We start from the raw sequence: 14357 nt of genomic DNA, 5'->3' as shown, positions 1-14357 counted from the left end.
TTGTTTATTTTGGTCTCTTCTTCCATGACAATCTAGGGAAAAAAAATGTTCCAAGAAAACACTTTGAAAACACTTAGAGCTGTCACTGTTTCTAATGATGGTACTACATGTGCTCTTCGCCTGCTGCTTATGAAAGGAAGGGGAAGTAGTAAAGTTTGAGAACAGTTCATATAAAAGCTTCTACACTGTACTTGTAAAATGTACCATAAAAATGGCAGTTAATCAGCTCAAGGTCTCAAGTTTTAGCCACAAGAACTACGACTTTAATCTAACTCATGCAAAAATGTTTTGTTCTTATTATCCAGGGTTAAGGACTGCTAATGACTGCAGATGTGATGACGAGTTTATGACTTGGTCATTAAAGGTATTGACATCCGGGCTGCGGTGGAGATTCAAACGTGAAGCACGAGGAAACATAAATGAAGCTATTTTAAGAATATTCTGTTTATAGCAGACAAACGAGCAGTCGCTGCCAGAAGTCCTGTCTGAATCCTTGTTGTATTTTTAATGCCAGAGGGAGACAAAAGAGGATTGCACAAGGAGTGAGTCAGTTTTTTTGGTCGATTTAATTTTGATTTCCGCAGTACAGAAAAGCTAACTATACCAACCACAGAGAGTGACACACAATAGAAAATATTTACACCAGTGTCATGAAAATTTTTACATTTACCTGGACAGACAACCAGACTTTTCACAGTATACGTTTAAATCAAGCACAAGTAAAAGACAGGAATCTTCTATTCCGTGGAGAACTAAACAAAGCATGCACAGAGCAACAGTAAATATATCATTAAGAAGGACTCAAAGTATTTACAGGTTGTGTTGTATCAGGAGTATATACATGTCCGTAGGAAATTCTTTAAGGTCAAAATGTTGATCACTGAGGTGCACCGGCGCTGCCTTCAGTCATCACTCTGCTGATGCGTTTTATCTCACCTGGAAGACAAAACATTGACTGATTTACGATGATTATAATTAATTATCAATGAAAGCAATGAACTCATTGTCTAAAAATCTGAATACTGGAACTTATGTTGGTAGAGAATTAAATTAAGTGTGGAAGAGACACAAAGAACCAACTTTAGGAGGAACCTACAGACACAGAATATGAAGTACAAGCATTGCAGAAGTGAGTCAAAGTTTGTCTTGTGATTTTGTTAGCCATGTTAGCATCATAGCGGCTCTAGTGATGCTAACGTTTGTATGGTGGTCGGTTGCTTTGCTGTGGACTGAAATATCTTAACTACAGGAGTTATTTTACATTTTATACAAACATTTATAGTCCTCAGAACATGGATCCTTCTCACATTTATGATCCCCTGACTTTTCATCTAGTGCCATCATCAGGTCAAAAACTGCTATAATGCTAAGCTAAGATAGTGTTTATGGTACACAGTGTACCTGCTGCATGTTGGCATCGGTTTTGTATGTATGCCAACATTAGTGTTTAGCTCAAAGTGTTGCTATGCTGAAGTGCAGTCTCACAGAGGCGCTACAAACACAAACACATTGTACAAACACTAATCTGATTACAGTTTTTGTTCTAATACGAAGTTTACCGTTGGAGTTTTGCTGATGACAGGTGCTCCGATAGGAGGCCACTTAGCCACAGTCTGTCCTCCTTGCTGTGGGGCCCCTGGCAGACTGGCAGCTTTGGGAGTACCAGACTGGAAAACAAATAATTTCAGTATTATTTAACGTGAGACACAGATACCACACAGTGCATGGATGATACCTAAGCTAATGACTATGGAGTTTGAAATGGGCTGTTTTATGAACTTATGACTCCTTAAAAATGTTTTCCTTCATTATTCTGTCTGTTCTTCCTTCCTGCTGCTGCTGCTGCCCACAGATACCTCTTTTTTATGGCAAAACTGCATCGTAAGAGATAATAAGGCTGCCCTGTCCTTGGAAGTGGCCAGAGGTCCCTGCAATTTAATCTTGCTGACACGTGGAGCACAACCAGACTGATCTGAGTGTGAATCTTCTTGTTTGTTGACTTGTGGAGCAAGATTAGCAAGATACATGAGTGCTTGACCTGTGGTTACAAAACATAATAAAGTGTGGTGTTTCATATTACGTGCTACTTCTGAGAATTTTACTGTCACCGTTACACCGGTGAGTCCACATGCACCATAAACAGTAGAGTAAACCTCCTTTAAAAGCACAGAAGTGGATGGTGCTCTTGTACATACACTCAGAAAGCCAAATGCAAGACATTGAGCACAGCAATCCCCAGACTGACATGGAGACTTTCTGGAGCAGCTGAAATTGTTGCTTAACCACCAAAAAGAACATCTATCCAAAGTGACTGAAGGTTTGAAACCATTTGTGGGCACTGCCTTCCTTAATTTCATATGTGTGTACAGAGCAAATGGCTTGTCCCTTTACCTTGGCCTGAGCAGGGAGCATCTGTTGGAGACGCTGAAGCTCTTTTTCTCTCAGTGCTAAACTGTCTTCCTGCAGCTTCTTCTGTTCCCTCAGCCACTTCTGCTCCATGAGGAATTTCTCCATCTAAACAAAACATGCATTTTATGTTAAAGTAAAACAACGATAAAGAAAAGTGTGCACATTTATTCTGTCTTATGCTACTATGCAATTTAGGTGCTTATTAAAACAGACAAAGCAGGAGAGGATTATTACAAATAGTGCATTCTTGCCTTTACATCTTAGGAAATCAGTTTATTCCACAAATCTCTGTGTACAAATATGATCTACCTGGTCATCATGATCCTTTTGCTTGAGCTGTAGCTGCCTGGTGGCCTCGGCAGCCGCCTCACTGCGTGTGCGCACACACTGCTGCAGATCAGAGTTCAGATGTGTGTTTTGTACCTCCAGACGACTGGACAGGCCTTGGATCTCAGCCACCTGGAAGAAGAGAATAAGTTTTTTCAAATAAGTGTGACGAATTTCCCTTCTGAGAGAAGCAGAGATAATGTGGTGAAGAATGTGTCATACTCAACTGTGCCAATTGTGTTTCCAGATGGTGCCTTTACATAATTCTACCTGTTTTTTGTGTCTGTTTCTATCTGTCACTGTGAGCGTTTGCTAATGTACATTATCCTCAATGCCACAATGGAGCGCAGGCCGCACAGCTGAGAGGGGAGGATTAAATCTATGCTTTACGCCTCCCTGAGGGAAACAACTCACAGGCTAACGAATGGAGGCGAGTCAGTGGAATGCAGCCACACAATGAAAAAAGGTCGGCAAGGCTCGACTGAAGTGAGATATCGCGGTTATAAGTTAGAATGAGCAAAATTTCAAAAGCAAACCTACTGTATGTATTTAGATTAATTAGAGAGACTATTTAAGATTCTATGCTGCAGCCTCTTTGGATGATAAACACTCGGTGGTCACTTTATTATCACAAATTTACTGCAATTTAAAACATGCCAAAGATATTTGGCATGTTTTACAGGACTAAAATATATTCTCTGATTCCAGCTTCTCCAGAATAAGGATTTGCTGTTTTTCTTTGTTTTATATCACTATAAACTGAATATCTCTGGGTTTTAGACTGTTGGTTAGACAAAACAAGGCATCTAAAGATGTCACCGAGCACTCTGAGAAGACTTGAGTATTTTTCACTATTCTTCTGACCATCTGTTAATATTCAGTGGCAGTTCTCTGTGAAGATCAAAAATAAGTTAAAGAAATTGAAACTGATTTGGAATTTTTACTCACGAAAGGTGAGAAAAAGTTCACGAGAGCTGTCTTATTTCTGACATGAGGGAGACAAAAGTTTACTGGAGTTTGTGTGTGCAAAAGTTGCACTTGAAATTATGCCTGTGTGAAAATTAACCATTAAAGACAGTGAAAAGAAATGTGACGCCCACAGTGAAGACTCATTCCAAAACAAATTGTGATGTTTGACCCGTCAGAGAGGGCTGTATGTAAAGTAAATATTACTTTAAATGGTTTTTAAAACGATACCTGCTGAGGGTGTGTTTTTGCAGTTCTGCACAGAGCTGCCGTGTCAGCAGAGACAGACACTTCACCTCTGCTTTGACCCTGAGTTCACCTCACGTCTGTCTCTTCAGCTATCATGAACGATGCAGCGGGTAGACTTCCTCCCCTGAGAAACTGGTTTCCCATCCAATTTGTTCTTTTCCATTTTTATGGAAAGTTTAAAGGGGAGTGGTGCAAAATACACTGAGATCGTTACTCAAGTACTGTATTTGTACTACGTACAATTATGAGGTGCTGTATTTGAATTATTCTTTTTTTTTTTCTAATCCACTAGTCTTATCTTATCTTATCTTAATTTACTTTTCAGAGACTAAAACACAGATAAGCTTATAAAATACAATGTATTCTAAAAGATTAAACCAGTAGTAACCAAAGCCCTTGTGACAATGCAGTGCCAAGTTTGGTTCCCTTGTGACTGTGAGTTGTTAGCAGTTCCACCAAAGAGAGATTTTTCCCTCTAAACAGATCAAATGGTTTCATTTAGGTGCCGTTTTGAGGCCCAGTGAGGTTTAAGTAGATCAAATATTTAAGTGAAATGTGAATAATCACACACACCACCTAGAGGATCACAAAATATGTTGCACTCACCTTGTTGCCCACTTTGTCTAAATACAGCTGGAACTTATTTTCCACGTCTCTGGACAGGTTTGTGCAGCTGTTTCTTATCTTCTCCATTTCCTCCTGCTGCCTGTCGCAGGTGAGGTGAAAGGTCAGCTGGTGGGGAAACAGGTTGTTAATCCTGTTCAGGAAATCCCTGGTCACCGTTTTGATCCCGTCCAAAGAATTAGCAAAGTCCTCTTTGCACTTCCTGCGTAAGAAAAAGTCCAACGCAGATACTGTAATGTGCGTAATCTGAATATTTTCAGTGAGACTCGTGGAGCAGACGGACAAACAGACGGTACCTGGTGTAGGTGGTGAGCTGCTCCTTCAGCAAGGTGTTCTCCCTGCGCAGGGTGATGGCATCCTGGTGGTGTGTGTCTCTGTCTTTGAGGGCAGTGTCTCTCTCCTGGCTCAGGTACTGAACTGTCTGGGTGAAGTTTGTCTCAATGAGGTTGATCATGGCTCTCTGCTGGGCGTTGAGGCTCTGCAGAGTCTTCACTTCACCTGGAGAGTTCAATCAGCATGTCAGTACAGGCACAGATATACACTTTTACTCATTTTTATTTTATTATTTTATTAACCAACGCCCATGAGTTTCTCACTTTCTAATAAGCCATCAAGTCTACCCTTACAAAAGTTAGTAAAGGTAATAAACTATCAACTAAACCATCAAATAGATATCAGTTGTTATTTATTATCTATTAATAAAACCATTAATTTAAATTTATAAACCCTCCATGAGGGGATAATAGGCATTGTTATTATCCTTATTAGGAAGTTGTACTGATATTCTTAATTCTTAGTTCTTAATATAAAAATAGTATTTAAATCTTTGCTTTACTTTCAATCATTCCTCCTCAGCCATATAGACTGTAAATATATATCATCATGTAACACAAACATTTATTAAATTTCTGATGCAATTTTTCAAACTATTATATATAAATACTGTGATAGCATATATAGCATATTATAGCATTATGCCAAGTATCCCGAATATTGGAGCACATACTGTTGGTAGTGACCATGACAGGGGGCTGGATCGGGGTGGTGGTACGTCGCGCCATCATGCTGAGTGTCGTCCTCTCACAGCTGGCCTATGACCAACAAAAAATGTTTACACCCAAGTTCTTTTATTACGGCGATGACTGACAGTGGTAGAATGTGACCAATTACATTTACTTCAGTGCTGCAAGTCGGTACAAATTTGAGTGTATACTTCAGTTACTAATTATTGCAAATTAAGATTTTACATATATGCATTAATAAACATTTGGAGAGTTTATAAATTATGATGCTTCACTATAGCTTAAAACAGTACAGACAGTAAGGGTTCAAAGGATCAGTTGATTAATCACTTAGTCGAGTGACAGAAAATCACTTGTTTTGGAAATCTTCTTCAATCAGCTATAACAGTAAAATCATGTATTAATCCATGTGTAATAATAACGTAATGACATCAGTGCATACATTATCTATAACTCTGAGTGCATTTTATTGATTATACTTACATACTTTCACTTGAGTAAAGTTTCGACACAGGACTTTTGCCTGTTCATTTTTACGAGTTTTACTTCACTACAGGATCTGAATACTTCCTCCACCACCAGTGTCTAATAGGAAAACTACAACAATGTCTGAGGAAATAATCATGCTGTGTAATTTGCACATTGTAAAACCCTCTCTTTTAACCCTACCTTAAACTACTTCACAGCTTCCACAAGCTGACCTGCTTCTCAGTGCATTTTAGCAAAGTATTAATTAATAATCTAAAATATTAATAATATTAATATTAATATCAAGTCATCTACTTACTAATTTTCCTTTCAGCACATGTTCGGTGTTGTTGGCATCGGTCTTCAGCTTCGCCACCTCTTTGTCCAGAGCCTCCTTCTCAGCTGTGCGAGCTGCCAGCTGAGCTCCCAGCTCGCCCTTCTCCTTTCTCAGCTGGATGTTGTTGTCACTCAGCCTGTTGAAGTTCACCTCGAGGTCCTTCAGAAGAACGATCAGATCACTCAGCATCATCATCACTCTATTTCACAGCTCTGAATATCTTAACATTAAGGTGCCAATAAAAAAAAAAGTCTTGGTTATATAACATTTGTGTCAGAAACAGGACAGGCTGGTGATGATTCATGCTGCCTGCACAGTGTGATCAACGGCTCACTTTTGAAATCCCCTTCCTTTAAAAAATGGGATTTGCTTACTTCACTTGAAAATAAACGTAATTTGTAGAACTTTTTGTGGAGAAAACACAAAATATTATTCAAAACTGTGGAGTTTGGATCGTTAATATCTGAAAAACTATTTATCACGCAAGAAGGAATCACTGACCTTGACCCTCTTCTCCTCTGCAGACTTCTCCGGCTGTCCATAGATGAGGAAGAGCACCAGGCTGACGATGATCAGAGACTGGATCAGAGAAGAAAAGAAGAAGATGATCTTCACGTAGTAGCCACAGCTCTTCCCTTTGGGCTTGTGCAGAGGCCCCCTTGCCTCCAGGCCAAACTTGGCCCGGGAGTAGCTGGAGCTGTACATGGTTGTTGGAGGTGAAATGGTGGCAGCTGGTACCGGCAGATCTAAACAGGAATCGTTTTGCTAAAATCCACAAGGTGTCCTCTTTGCGACGTGATCCTCTCTGAAGAGCAGGCGCTGCGGCTTCAAGGCAAAAGGTGTCAAGCCGAATTTGGAGGAAAAGAAATGATGAGCTGTTTTTATTTCTGTCTTCTACAGCTCTGTCAAACTGTCACGGTGCAGAAACATACAAGCAGAAATGGCACTTATGGATGGATGTAAACAGTGACCCTTAGGTGTGTACAGGGGCCATGTTTATAAATGCTGCTGGAGACACACTTCCAGTCCATCCTGGCCCTCCCCTCCCTCCCCTCTCCTCCCTCACTGACCTCTGTAATAGTTACAGCCTCCGCTGCCCAAATAAGCAAAAAAATTGGCTCAGTGGTTGGAACATATGGAGATTTCCACAACAAGATTAAATAACGTTTAAAGATCTCCTCCAGACTTCAGATTTACTTGTGTGTGAAATTTGATAACCTAGTAAAAATTCTCAGAAGGACATGTGCTCCATCTCCATCTCATTTCTTTGATTGCGAAAAATAGATCCATCTCATGTTAGATTGTGTTCTGGACTCGATGAGTACTCAGACCTTATTATTTCAGAGACTGCACGCAATAAGCATTTAGTCATCATTAAAGTTAATTAAAGGACATGTTCACATTTTTACAAAATCTGTCTTTAAACATCAGGTAAATTAAAATAAAAATGAAAATTAAATAAAAGTTTTGTTTGCTCTTATCATTTCTCCTGTTTGTACTGGCCATTAAGAGATGGGTTTAACATGCTTCCAATTTAAACAATGGAGGACAAAATCCAGTCCTCGTTCTGTGCAAAAACACTTTATGCAAAGTGAAAATGAGGCTGCAGCAGTCTGACTTCAACCCAAGTGAATACCTTCTGAAATCAGTCATTAGGGCATAAAAATTCATCTTTATGTCAAAAGTATATAGAATATATATAGAATATGTTGAATTATTAATGATGCAACATGTAAGCTTAATATTGAAGGTGGTCAAGACAGAGCTATACTATTTTTGGGCAGGGCTGGATTAAAAAAAACAAGCAATGAGGGGCCTCAGATCCCCAGTGGCCCCATGAAGACTGCTTGTCCTGTCATTTATTAACTGATTTTTTTTTTCTTTTGGGGGGGGGGGGTTGCTTGACTGATCTACAGTAACATCTAAGGCAGGTTTTCAAGACTTAATATTAGTTAATAGTTTTGATCTCGTAGTTCGCACTCCAGCGTAGAAGTCCTGATTGGTCTTTTGGGCATACAAAGAAGGATGGGAGCAATAAGGAACCAAAGACATTTTTTCTGCACCAGGACCCCCTCACAAGTTAATCCTGACAGGCCTTTGGGTGTTTTAACTGACAAAACTGTATCATCTCTTTTTAAAATAACCTTGACCTGGTAAGTAAGTAGTTACAATGGTCATATGTAATTGTAGTGAAGTTAAAAAGTCCAATATTGATACAATACTGTTAACTCAAAACTGTGCTTAAATACACATCTTAAGCAAAGGTGCTTAGTTATTTTCCACCACCACCTGCATGCAACAGAAAAGAAGCCAGGAAAGATCACCGGTCTGTGCCACATTTAAATATAGCTACAACAGATTGTGAAATAATTCCATGTTCATATTTCCCAGGTCTTGGGTGAACAATGCAAACCATGTAAGGAGCAAAAGCAGAATTTACTGAACAAAAAACAAAAATTTTTCCACCATATCCTGTCTCAAGCGAGCACGGAAAGGAGTCATAGCAGTGGAGGAGTGAAAGAATGAAAACAATAGGGACCTGTCATTCTTCAGGGATGAGGGAATAACAAATTCTCCCTGCAGTACGGACACACTGGATCCCCCGCCTCCCCCCTTCAATTATCTGCGATGACGTGAGGACCAGCCAGCTCTTCTGGGGAAGTGTGTGTGAAAGGGGAGAGGTCCTCTGAGCCCGGGGGTTTTCCTGCTCCCCATTGTCTCCCTGACAACCTGTCCTCACCGGAAAAAAGAGTAATTTATGAAGGTATGTGAGAGTGACAGAATATGAGTGACTATCAAGAGTCGGGACAGACATAGGATCAAATAGTGATCAAAAACAGGAAACTGAACGGCTGAAGACTGAGATAAAACCCCTCTTAAGACAACTGACCAGACACCTTCAGGGTGAAAGGGAAAATATATCCTTACCGCTGGAGTAATAGCCACGCCATGTGTGGATTACAGATAAGGTTTTCAAAAACAGCAATGACTGCTTAATCAAGCTGTCATGTGAGGCTGCAGATTAAGAATCCAGAGTGATGGATTATGAAGCTTGTCAGAGAAGATGGCTGTAGATTTAAGCAGAAATGTTTAGCCAGACAGACAAATGATCAAAGCAACAAAAAAAAGTCAAAACTTAGCTGTACCTATTAAAGAAGAGTTTATCCCCTTTGCTTTTTAGCACAGCTTTTGAATTCAGTGACCTCTAGAGGGGATTTGCTGCCATCTCCTGACAAAAATATAGAAAGCACATCTAGACATGACAAACACAATTAAACATGCCTTTTTAATATCCAGAAACAAGCTTCAAAAAGCTCATCTGTACAGTGTGTTTCAAGTGCAGCTAGACTGGCAGTACGAGAGGCCTTTTTCACAATCAATCCATCTGTGCCACAGAAATCATTACTGTACATTTTTTCAACATACAAATGAATGACAAATGATTGAAAACACCCCCTTATAAAACAGAAAATACATTAAAAAAAAAACAGGCAACACAAGGTGACAACTAAAAGGAGAAGCAATGTCACAGAAGACGAGAGGACACAATATAACAGCTCATACTTCAGCATCTCAAAAGGCCACAAATATGGAAAGCTGTCACAGGTTTGATCTGATTTCATCCTTTTAAGACTTTCAGGCAGATCAGTGTGGTCTAAGATTTGAAAGAAAAAAAAAAACAAATGATAGCACAGTTAGTTTAGTAAAAGTCTGATGCTTCAACCTTTGTCTGTCTTTATCTTGTCCTTCAACTTGTCTCCAACTCCAGGACTGTCTCACATCCGTTTCATGAACTCATCCTCGAGAGACCTCCAGCAGTTTCACAACAATCAATGACTCATCTACTTTTTTTTTATGGAAACTGAGTTAAGAGTAACCTGCTGCAACACTGCTCTTATTGTGTCCGGTTCTCTCGAATATTATTAAAAATGATTACTCTGCGGCAGTTCATGGAAAAAACCAACTGACCAACTACAGTGTGAATTTCCAGAAACGGGGCTTTGCGAGTGTGTGCGGTTCTAGACCGTTGCCTCAATGTCCTGGGGGTCTTCCCCCTCCAGAAGGCTGTAAGATGCATGGCTCTGGAAAGGTCTTTGTAGAGGGTGAGCCAGAAGTTTGGCCATGCAGTTGTGCAGCTCGATGGCTGGCCCACTCAGGGAAACCTCGAAGCGATAACACATACCCTTTGAGTCCAGGTTGCAGAAAGAGGTGTAGTTGTCCTGGAGACAGAAAACATGTCACACAGCTAAAATGCAGCACTGACTAAACATTCGCATTATACCAACATGTGGCAACGGTATCAATTTTATTTAAAATAAATATCAAATAAATATTTAAAAAAGGTTTTCACAATATTCCTCCGCACTCTTCAAGCTTTGTGAATTTATTTAACTGGACAGTTAAATGACTTTACAGCAAATATTGAAAGGTAAAAAGCCCCGAGGAGCTCATGATTTTCTTCCGAACTACTTGCGTCTTTCCTTGTAATATTTTTGCATAATAATACGCCAACAGTTTAGGGAAACTCTCTGCAGATACTACAGAAAGGGAGGAGAGATGACACTTTACATTATGCTCTTATTGCTCATTAGTCGTTCCAAAGGGCTGAGCTCAGAGCTGAGACAGTATACAGTCACTGGCTGTGAGCACATCGGCGGCTGCTCTGCCCAGCTGTAGCTCTCAGCGAGGTTACTGCTCAAACTGCAGCTGCATTTGTGGTTGAATTTATGATGCTATGGATATACGTAGCTACAGCAGCTATGACAAACCTTTGCTGCATTTACATTAGACAAAAAAAAAGGAGTGTTAAGCTGAACCTGTGGTCTTTCTTCCAGGTATGTCGGATGTTACCAAAACACCACTGGAGTTCATGGAATACAACAGCTCCAAGACAGCACAGCCAGCACAAACACATCAACATACTGCACTCCCACATCCACAGCATGAAGTGTTACACACCCATTAGAAACTAACGTGTCACAGCCTCAATCATAACGCCTGAAGCTCTGTCATGTCATTACTACAGTCATAATCACAGCTACAGTCCGTCTCATTCAGCCTCAGCAGAGAGCTTTACTGCCTCTGCTAATTAACTATCTAGCTGCAATGATACAGACTTGTGCCTGAGCACTGCAGCTGCCTGCCAATACATGATATTATACAACTCAGTAGTTTTCTATGAATTGAAAGGAATGCAAAAATTATTTGTGAGGTAACACAAAACATTCCCAATGTGATCTTCCGGGGGCTCTAAATGAAGGTCTCTCAGACAGGAACAACACAAGCTGGTGGGCTACATCCTGGCACACAGCCAAAACTCATAACTATCCTTTCATCAGCTGATTCACTCACCCTCCAGCTGGTCTCATCCCCCTGCTCCTCCATCCCATTGTGAAGGTAGACCACATCGAAGAAAAAATATGGAGACTGCAGCATCTTCTGTGGCAGGACACAAGAACAAGCAAGACATTTAGTGCACTACTCAAAGCAGCCAAAAATATACTAAGAAATCAAATCTGCACTTCAAAGACTGGAAGAGGGAGATCTCAACACTGTGACTGTAAGTCACACTTACACTAAAAGCCTCAGAAGGGCTGAACTGAACCTGTCCTGCGTGGCGGCTGTAGATGAGCACAGTCCGCACCACATATGGAGGAGGGATGGTCTGAACATTCTCCATCAACGGCAGCTCGATCTTCTGACGACTACAAAGACAACAAAATAAGAGATGCCCATCAGCGAACATTTCTATGTAGCATCTGGTGTATCATAAGAAACTAAAAAGGTTTTTCAGTCAGACTGTACTTACATTACATTAAGAAGATCTTCCAGATCTACGGAGGACAGTTAAGGCTAAACGTTAAATATTAGGTTTTGTTTTGAATAAACTACACATCACTTCATAGTATGACATTTTTTTTTTAAATTGTTTAAGAGTTTGAAAGGATACTGAAGGACTCGCACACATTGGTCTCAAGGTCATAGAGACAACTGCACAGCTCCCTGGGGTCAGAGGTGAAGCCTGACAACTGAGGCACATGCACATACGCACAAGAGGAGGAAAGAGAAGAAAACCTTCTGGTAAAATGGGAGACAAGCTGCACACAGACATTGTACAGGTACTGTATGTAACATCTGGAGCAGATTTCAACACTTCTGTACTCACCCACAGAGCATCATCATTAACAACCACCAGGGCAAACTCGTGGCGTTTGTCAATCTTGTGTTTAGTTCTGACAAACATCTCAATCATTTTCTGGCATATGTTGAGGGCATTTGTTTTAGACCTAAACGGACACACAGTCAAGTTAGGCAGCGATGGCAAATGAAACACGGTCTCTTAAAGATTTACTTTAACTGTAGCTTACCCATTAAAAGACTCCAGTTTCGGCAATGACATCTCTTCAGAAAGGTCTAAGCATATGATCTGTCACGGGAAAGACAGCATCAGATTACAGAGCACGTCAATCTTCACTTTCATGTGAAATACAACTCAGAGTTGTAATGAGGGCCTACCACTTTCTCTGGACAGTTAACACGAGGAACTCTCAGCTGGTATTCTGCAGGTGGAGGCACAGGGGTTGTCAGTGTGGGCTGCTGCTGTGTGGGCTTTGGCCTCTCTTTGGCTGCAACAGCAGCAGTGGACAGCGGCACCGTGGCACCACCCGCAGCTGCTGCTGCTGCTGTTACGACTGCAGCAGGGGCTACAGTCTGGACTGCAGCTGCCGAGACGGTGGTGGTGGTGGAACTCGGAAGACTGTCACTGGTTGAAGCTTCGCCCTCACCCTCAACACGACTTCCCACAGCGGGCTGAGATATGTTGGGGTTGCCGTTTCCACCAAGGCTGCCCGTGCTGCTGCGACGGTCCTCAGCTCCTTCGGGGTTGGAGCGTGTCCGAGGTCGCAGCTCCACCAGACGCTCCTCTCCATCTGCTGGGCCCGGCTCTGGCGTCTCCATGGATCCACAGGTTGCTAAGGAAGAGGACATGATGAGTGTGGCTGGGTGGCAAATTAGTTTAACGATGAAGAGGAACCACAATTTTCTTTTGCCTGTGGTTTACATCCATCAATATTAAAGTAAATATTAAAGTGAAATTCAAATGAATTCAAAAACAAGACTGTAACACCTAAAACAATACCTAAACAAGAGCTGCTTTAACATTTCATTTTAACTGATCCACCAAGAAAGTCTTGTGATGTCTTTATTCGCTTTGTAATCGTATATCTACCTTCATGCAGACACACAACACACAGAGGTACACAACTAAACTACGATTCTGTTCACGTGTACGTAACTGGAATAACAAAAACGGATGAGTTTTAGCTTTACTGAAAGAGTAGTTCTGTTAGAAAAGCGTCCATCAACGCGCCCAGAAAGCCTGATAGTGAGTCTATGTAGCTATTGTGACAGGCGGCTGATAGTAGCAATAAGAGCTGTTAGCAGCAATAAGAGTGTTAGCATTCGCTAGCTTTAAGAGAAATGAGAGCAAAGCTGACAACTCGAAACCAACGCGTTATATGTTGAAATGTAAATGCAAGTAGACTTACGTGATAAGTAAATATAAAACGTATGCGATTAAAATGAGGTGAAACTCACTGAAAGTCGCAAAATATTTCAGCGACGAGTTAACATTTGTTTTGATCGGACAACTTCCTCATCGGAAATGATCGAACCCGGAACCACGAAGTGTCGTAGCATTATGGGTAATGAAGTTTAATAAACATGATACGTTTTTTTTGTTGTTGTTTCCTTCTTCTTCTACTGCAACCACCTGGTCGTAGTAGTAATTGCACTCTCAGTAACGGCAATAGTGGTAGCAGTAGCAATATAAATAGATTTAGAGAGTAAAGTCCTGATTCATATATAAAATATCAAGTAAGTCATTAAATATCTCCAGGCAGTATAAACATCACTTTCTGTTTACATCTTTCACTGTGCTGCCCCACGCACAGAGA

The 14357-nt window shown here is 40.8% G+C and overlaps 2 protein-coding genes across 3 annotated transcripts; both read right to left on the bottom strand.

Annotated features, from left to right (window-relative positions):
- Nucleotides 1-514: 514 nt before the first annotated feature.
- On the bottom strand, nucleotides 515-7381 carry plvapb (plasmalemma vesicle associated protein b). The gene is made up of 9 exons (XM_046391465.1): nucleotides 6904-7381; nucleotides 6385-6561; nucleotides 5582-5666; nucleotides 4872-5073; nucleotides 4558-4777; nucleotides 2719-2868; nucleotides 2392-2514; nucleotides 1560-1667; nucleotides 515-936 (listed from the first exon to the last, which is right to left on the bottom strand). Exons 1-9 carry the CDS (start codon nucleotides 7105-7107, stop codon nucleotides 928-930), a joined length of 1278 nt encoding a protein of 425 aa, XP_046247421.1. The 5' UTR covers nucleotides 7108-7381; the 3' UTR covers nucleotides 515-927.
- A 2288-nt stretch (nucleotides 7382-9669) lies between these two features.
- On the bottom strand, nucleotides 9670-14094 carry babam1 (BRISC and BRCA1 A complex member 1). Of its 2 annotated transcripts, none has more exons than XM_046391467.1 (9): nucleotides 13999-14094; nucleotides 12919-13373; nucleotides 12771-12829; nucleotides 12569-12689; nucleotides 12353-12431; nucleotides 12212-12236; nucleotides 11978-12107; nucleotides 11755-11841; nucleotides 9670-10622 (listed from the first exon to the last, which is right to left on the bottom strand). In XM_046391467.1, exons 2-9 carry the CDS (start codon nucleotides 13357-13359, stop codon nucleotides 10422-10424), a joined length of 1143 nt encoding a protein of 380 aa, XP_046247423.1. In that variant the 5' UTR covers nucleotides 13360-13373; nucleotides 13999-14094; the 3' UTR covers nucleotides 9670-10421. The 2 variants fall into 2 exon arrangements, with proteins under 2 accessions (XP_046247423.1, XP_046247422.1); XM_046391466.1 differs by having other exon boundaries at nucleotides 13950-14088.
- Between the last annotated feature and the right edge of the window lie 263 nt (nucleotides 14095-14357).

The sequence above is a fragment of the Scatophagus argus genome, chromosome 6, assembly GCF_020382885.2.
Source record: "Scatophagus argus isolate fScaArg1 chromosome 6, fScaArg1.pri, whole genome shotgun sequence".
NCBI lineage: Eukaryota > Metazoa > Chordata > Actinopteri > Scatophagidae > Scatophagus > Scatophagus argus.
Note: the sequence above shows the minus strand (reverse complement) of the source record. Positions and strands in the feature narration are given on the sequence as shown.

Bases quoted from the DNA above. Each gene is read 5' to 3' on its own strand.
- plvapb (XM_046391465.1), bottom strand. From the start codon at position 7,107: ATGTACAGCTCCAGCTACTCCCGGGCCAAGTTTGGCCTGGAGGCAAGG. The intron at 6,562-6,903 runs GTCAGTGATTCC...GTTCTTCTGAAG, and splicing joins CAGAGGAGAAGAGGGTCAAG to GACCTCGAGGTGAACTTCAA. The intron at 2,515-2,718 runs GTAGATCATATT...TGTTTTGTTTAG, and splicing joins AAAAGGATCATGATGACCAG to ATGGAGAAATTCCTCATGGA.
- babam1 (XM_046391467.1), bottom strand. From the start codon at position 13,359: ATGGAGACGCCAGAGCCGGGCCCAGCAGATGGAGAGGAGCGTCTGGTG. The intron at 12,237-12,352 runs GTATCCTTTCAA...TGTCCTCCGTAG, and splicing joins CAATGTGTGCGAGTCCTTCA to ATCTGGAAGATCTTCTTAAT. The intron at 10,623-11,754 runs GTGAGTGAATCA...TTCTGTCTCCAG, and splicing joins GGGATGAGACCAGCTGGAGG to GACAACTACACCTCTTTCTG.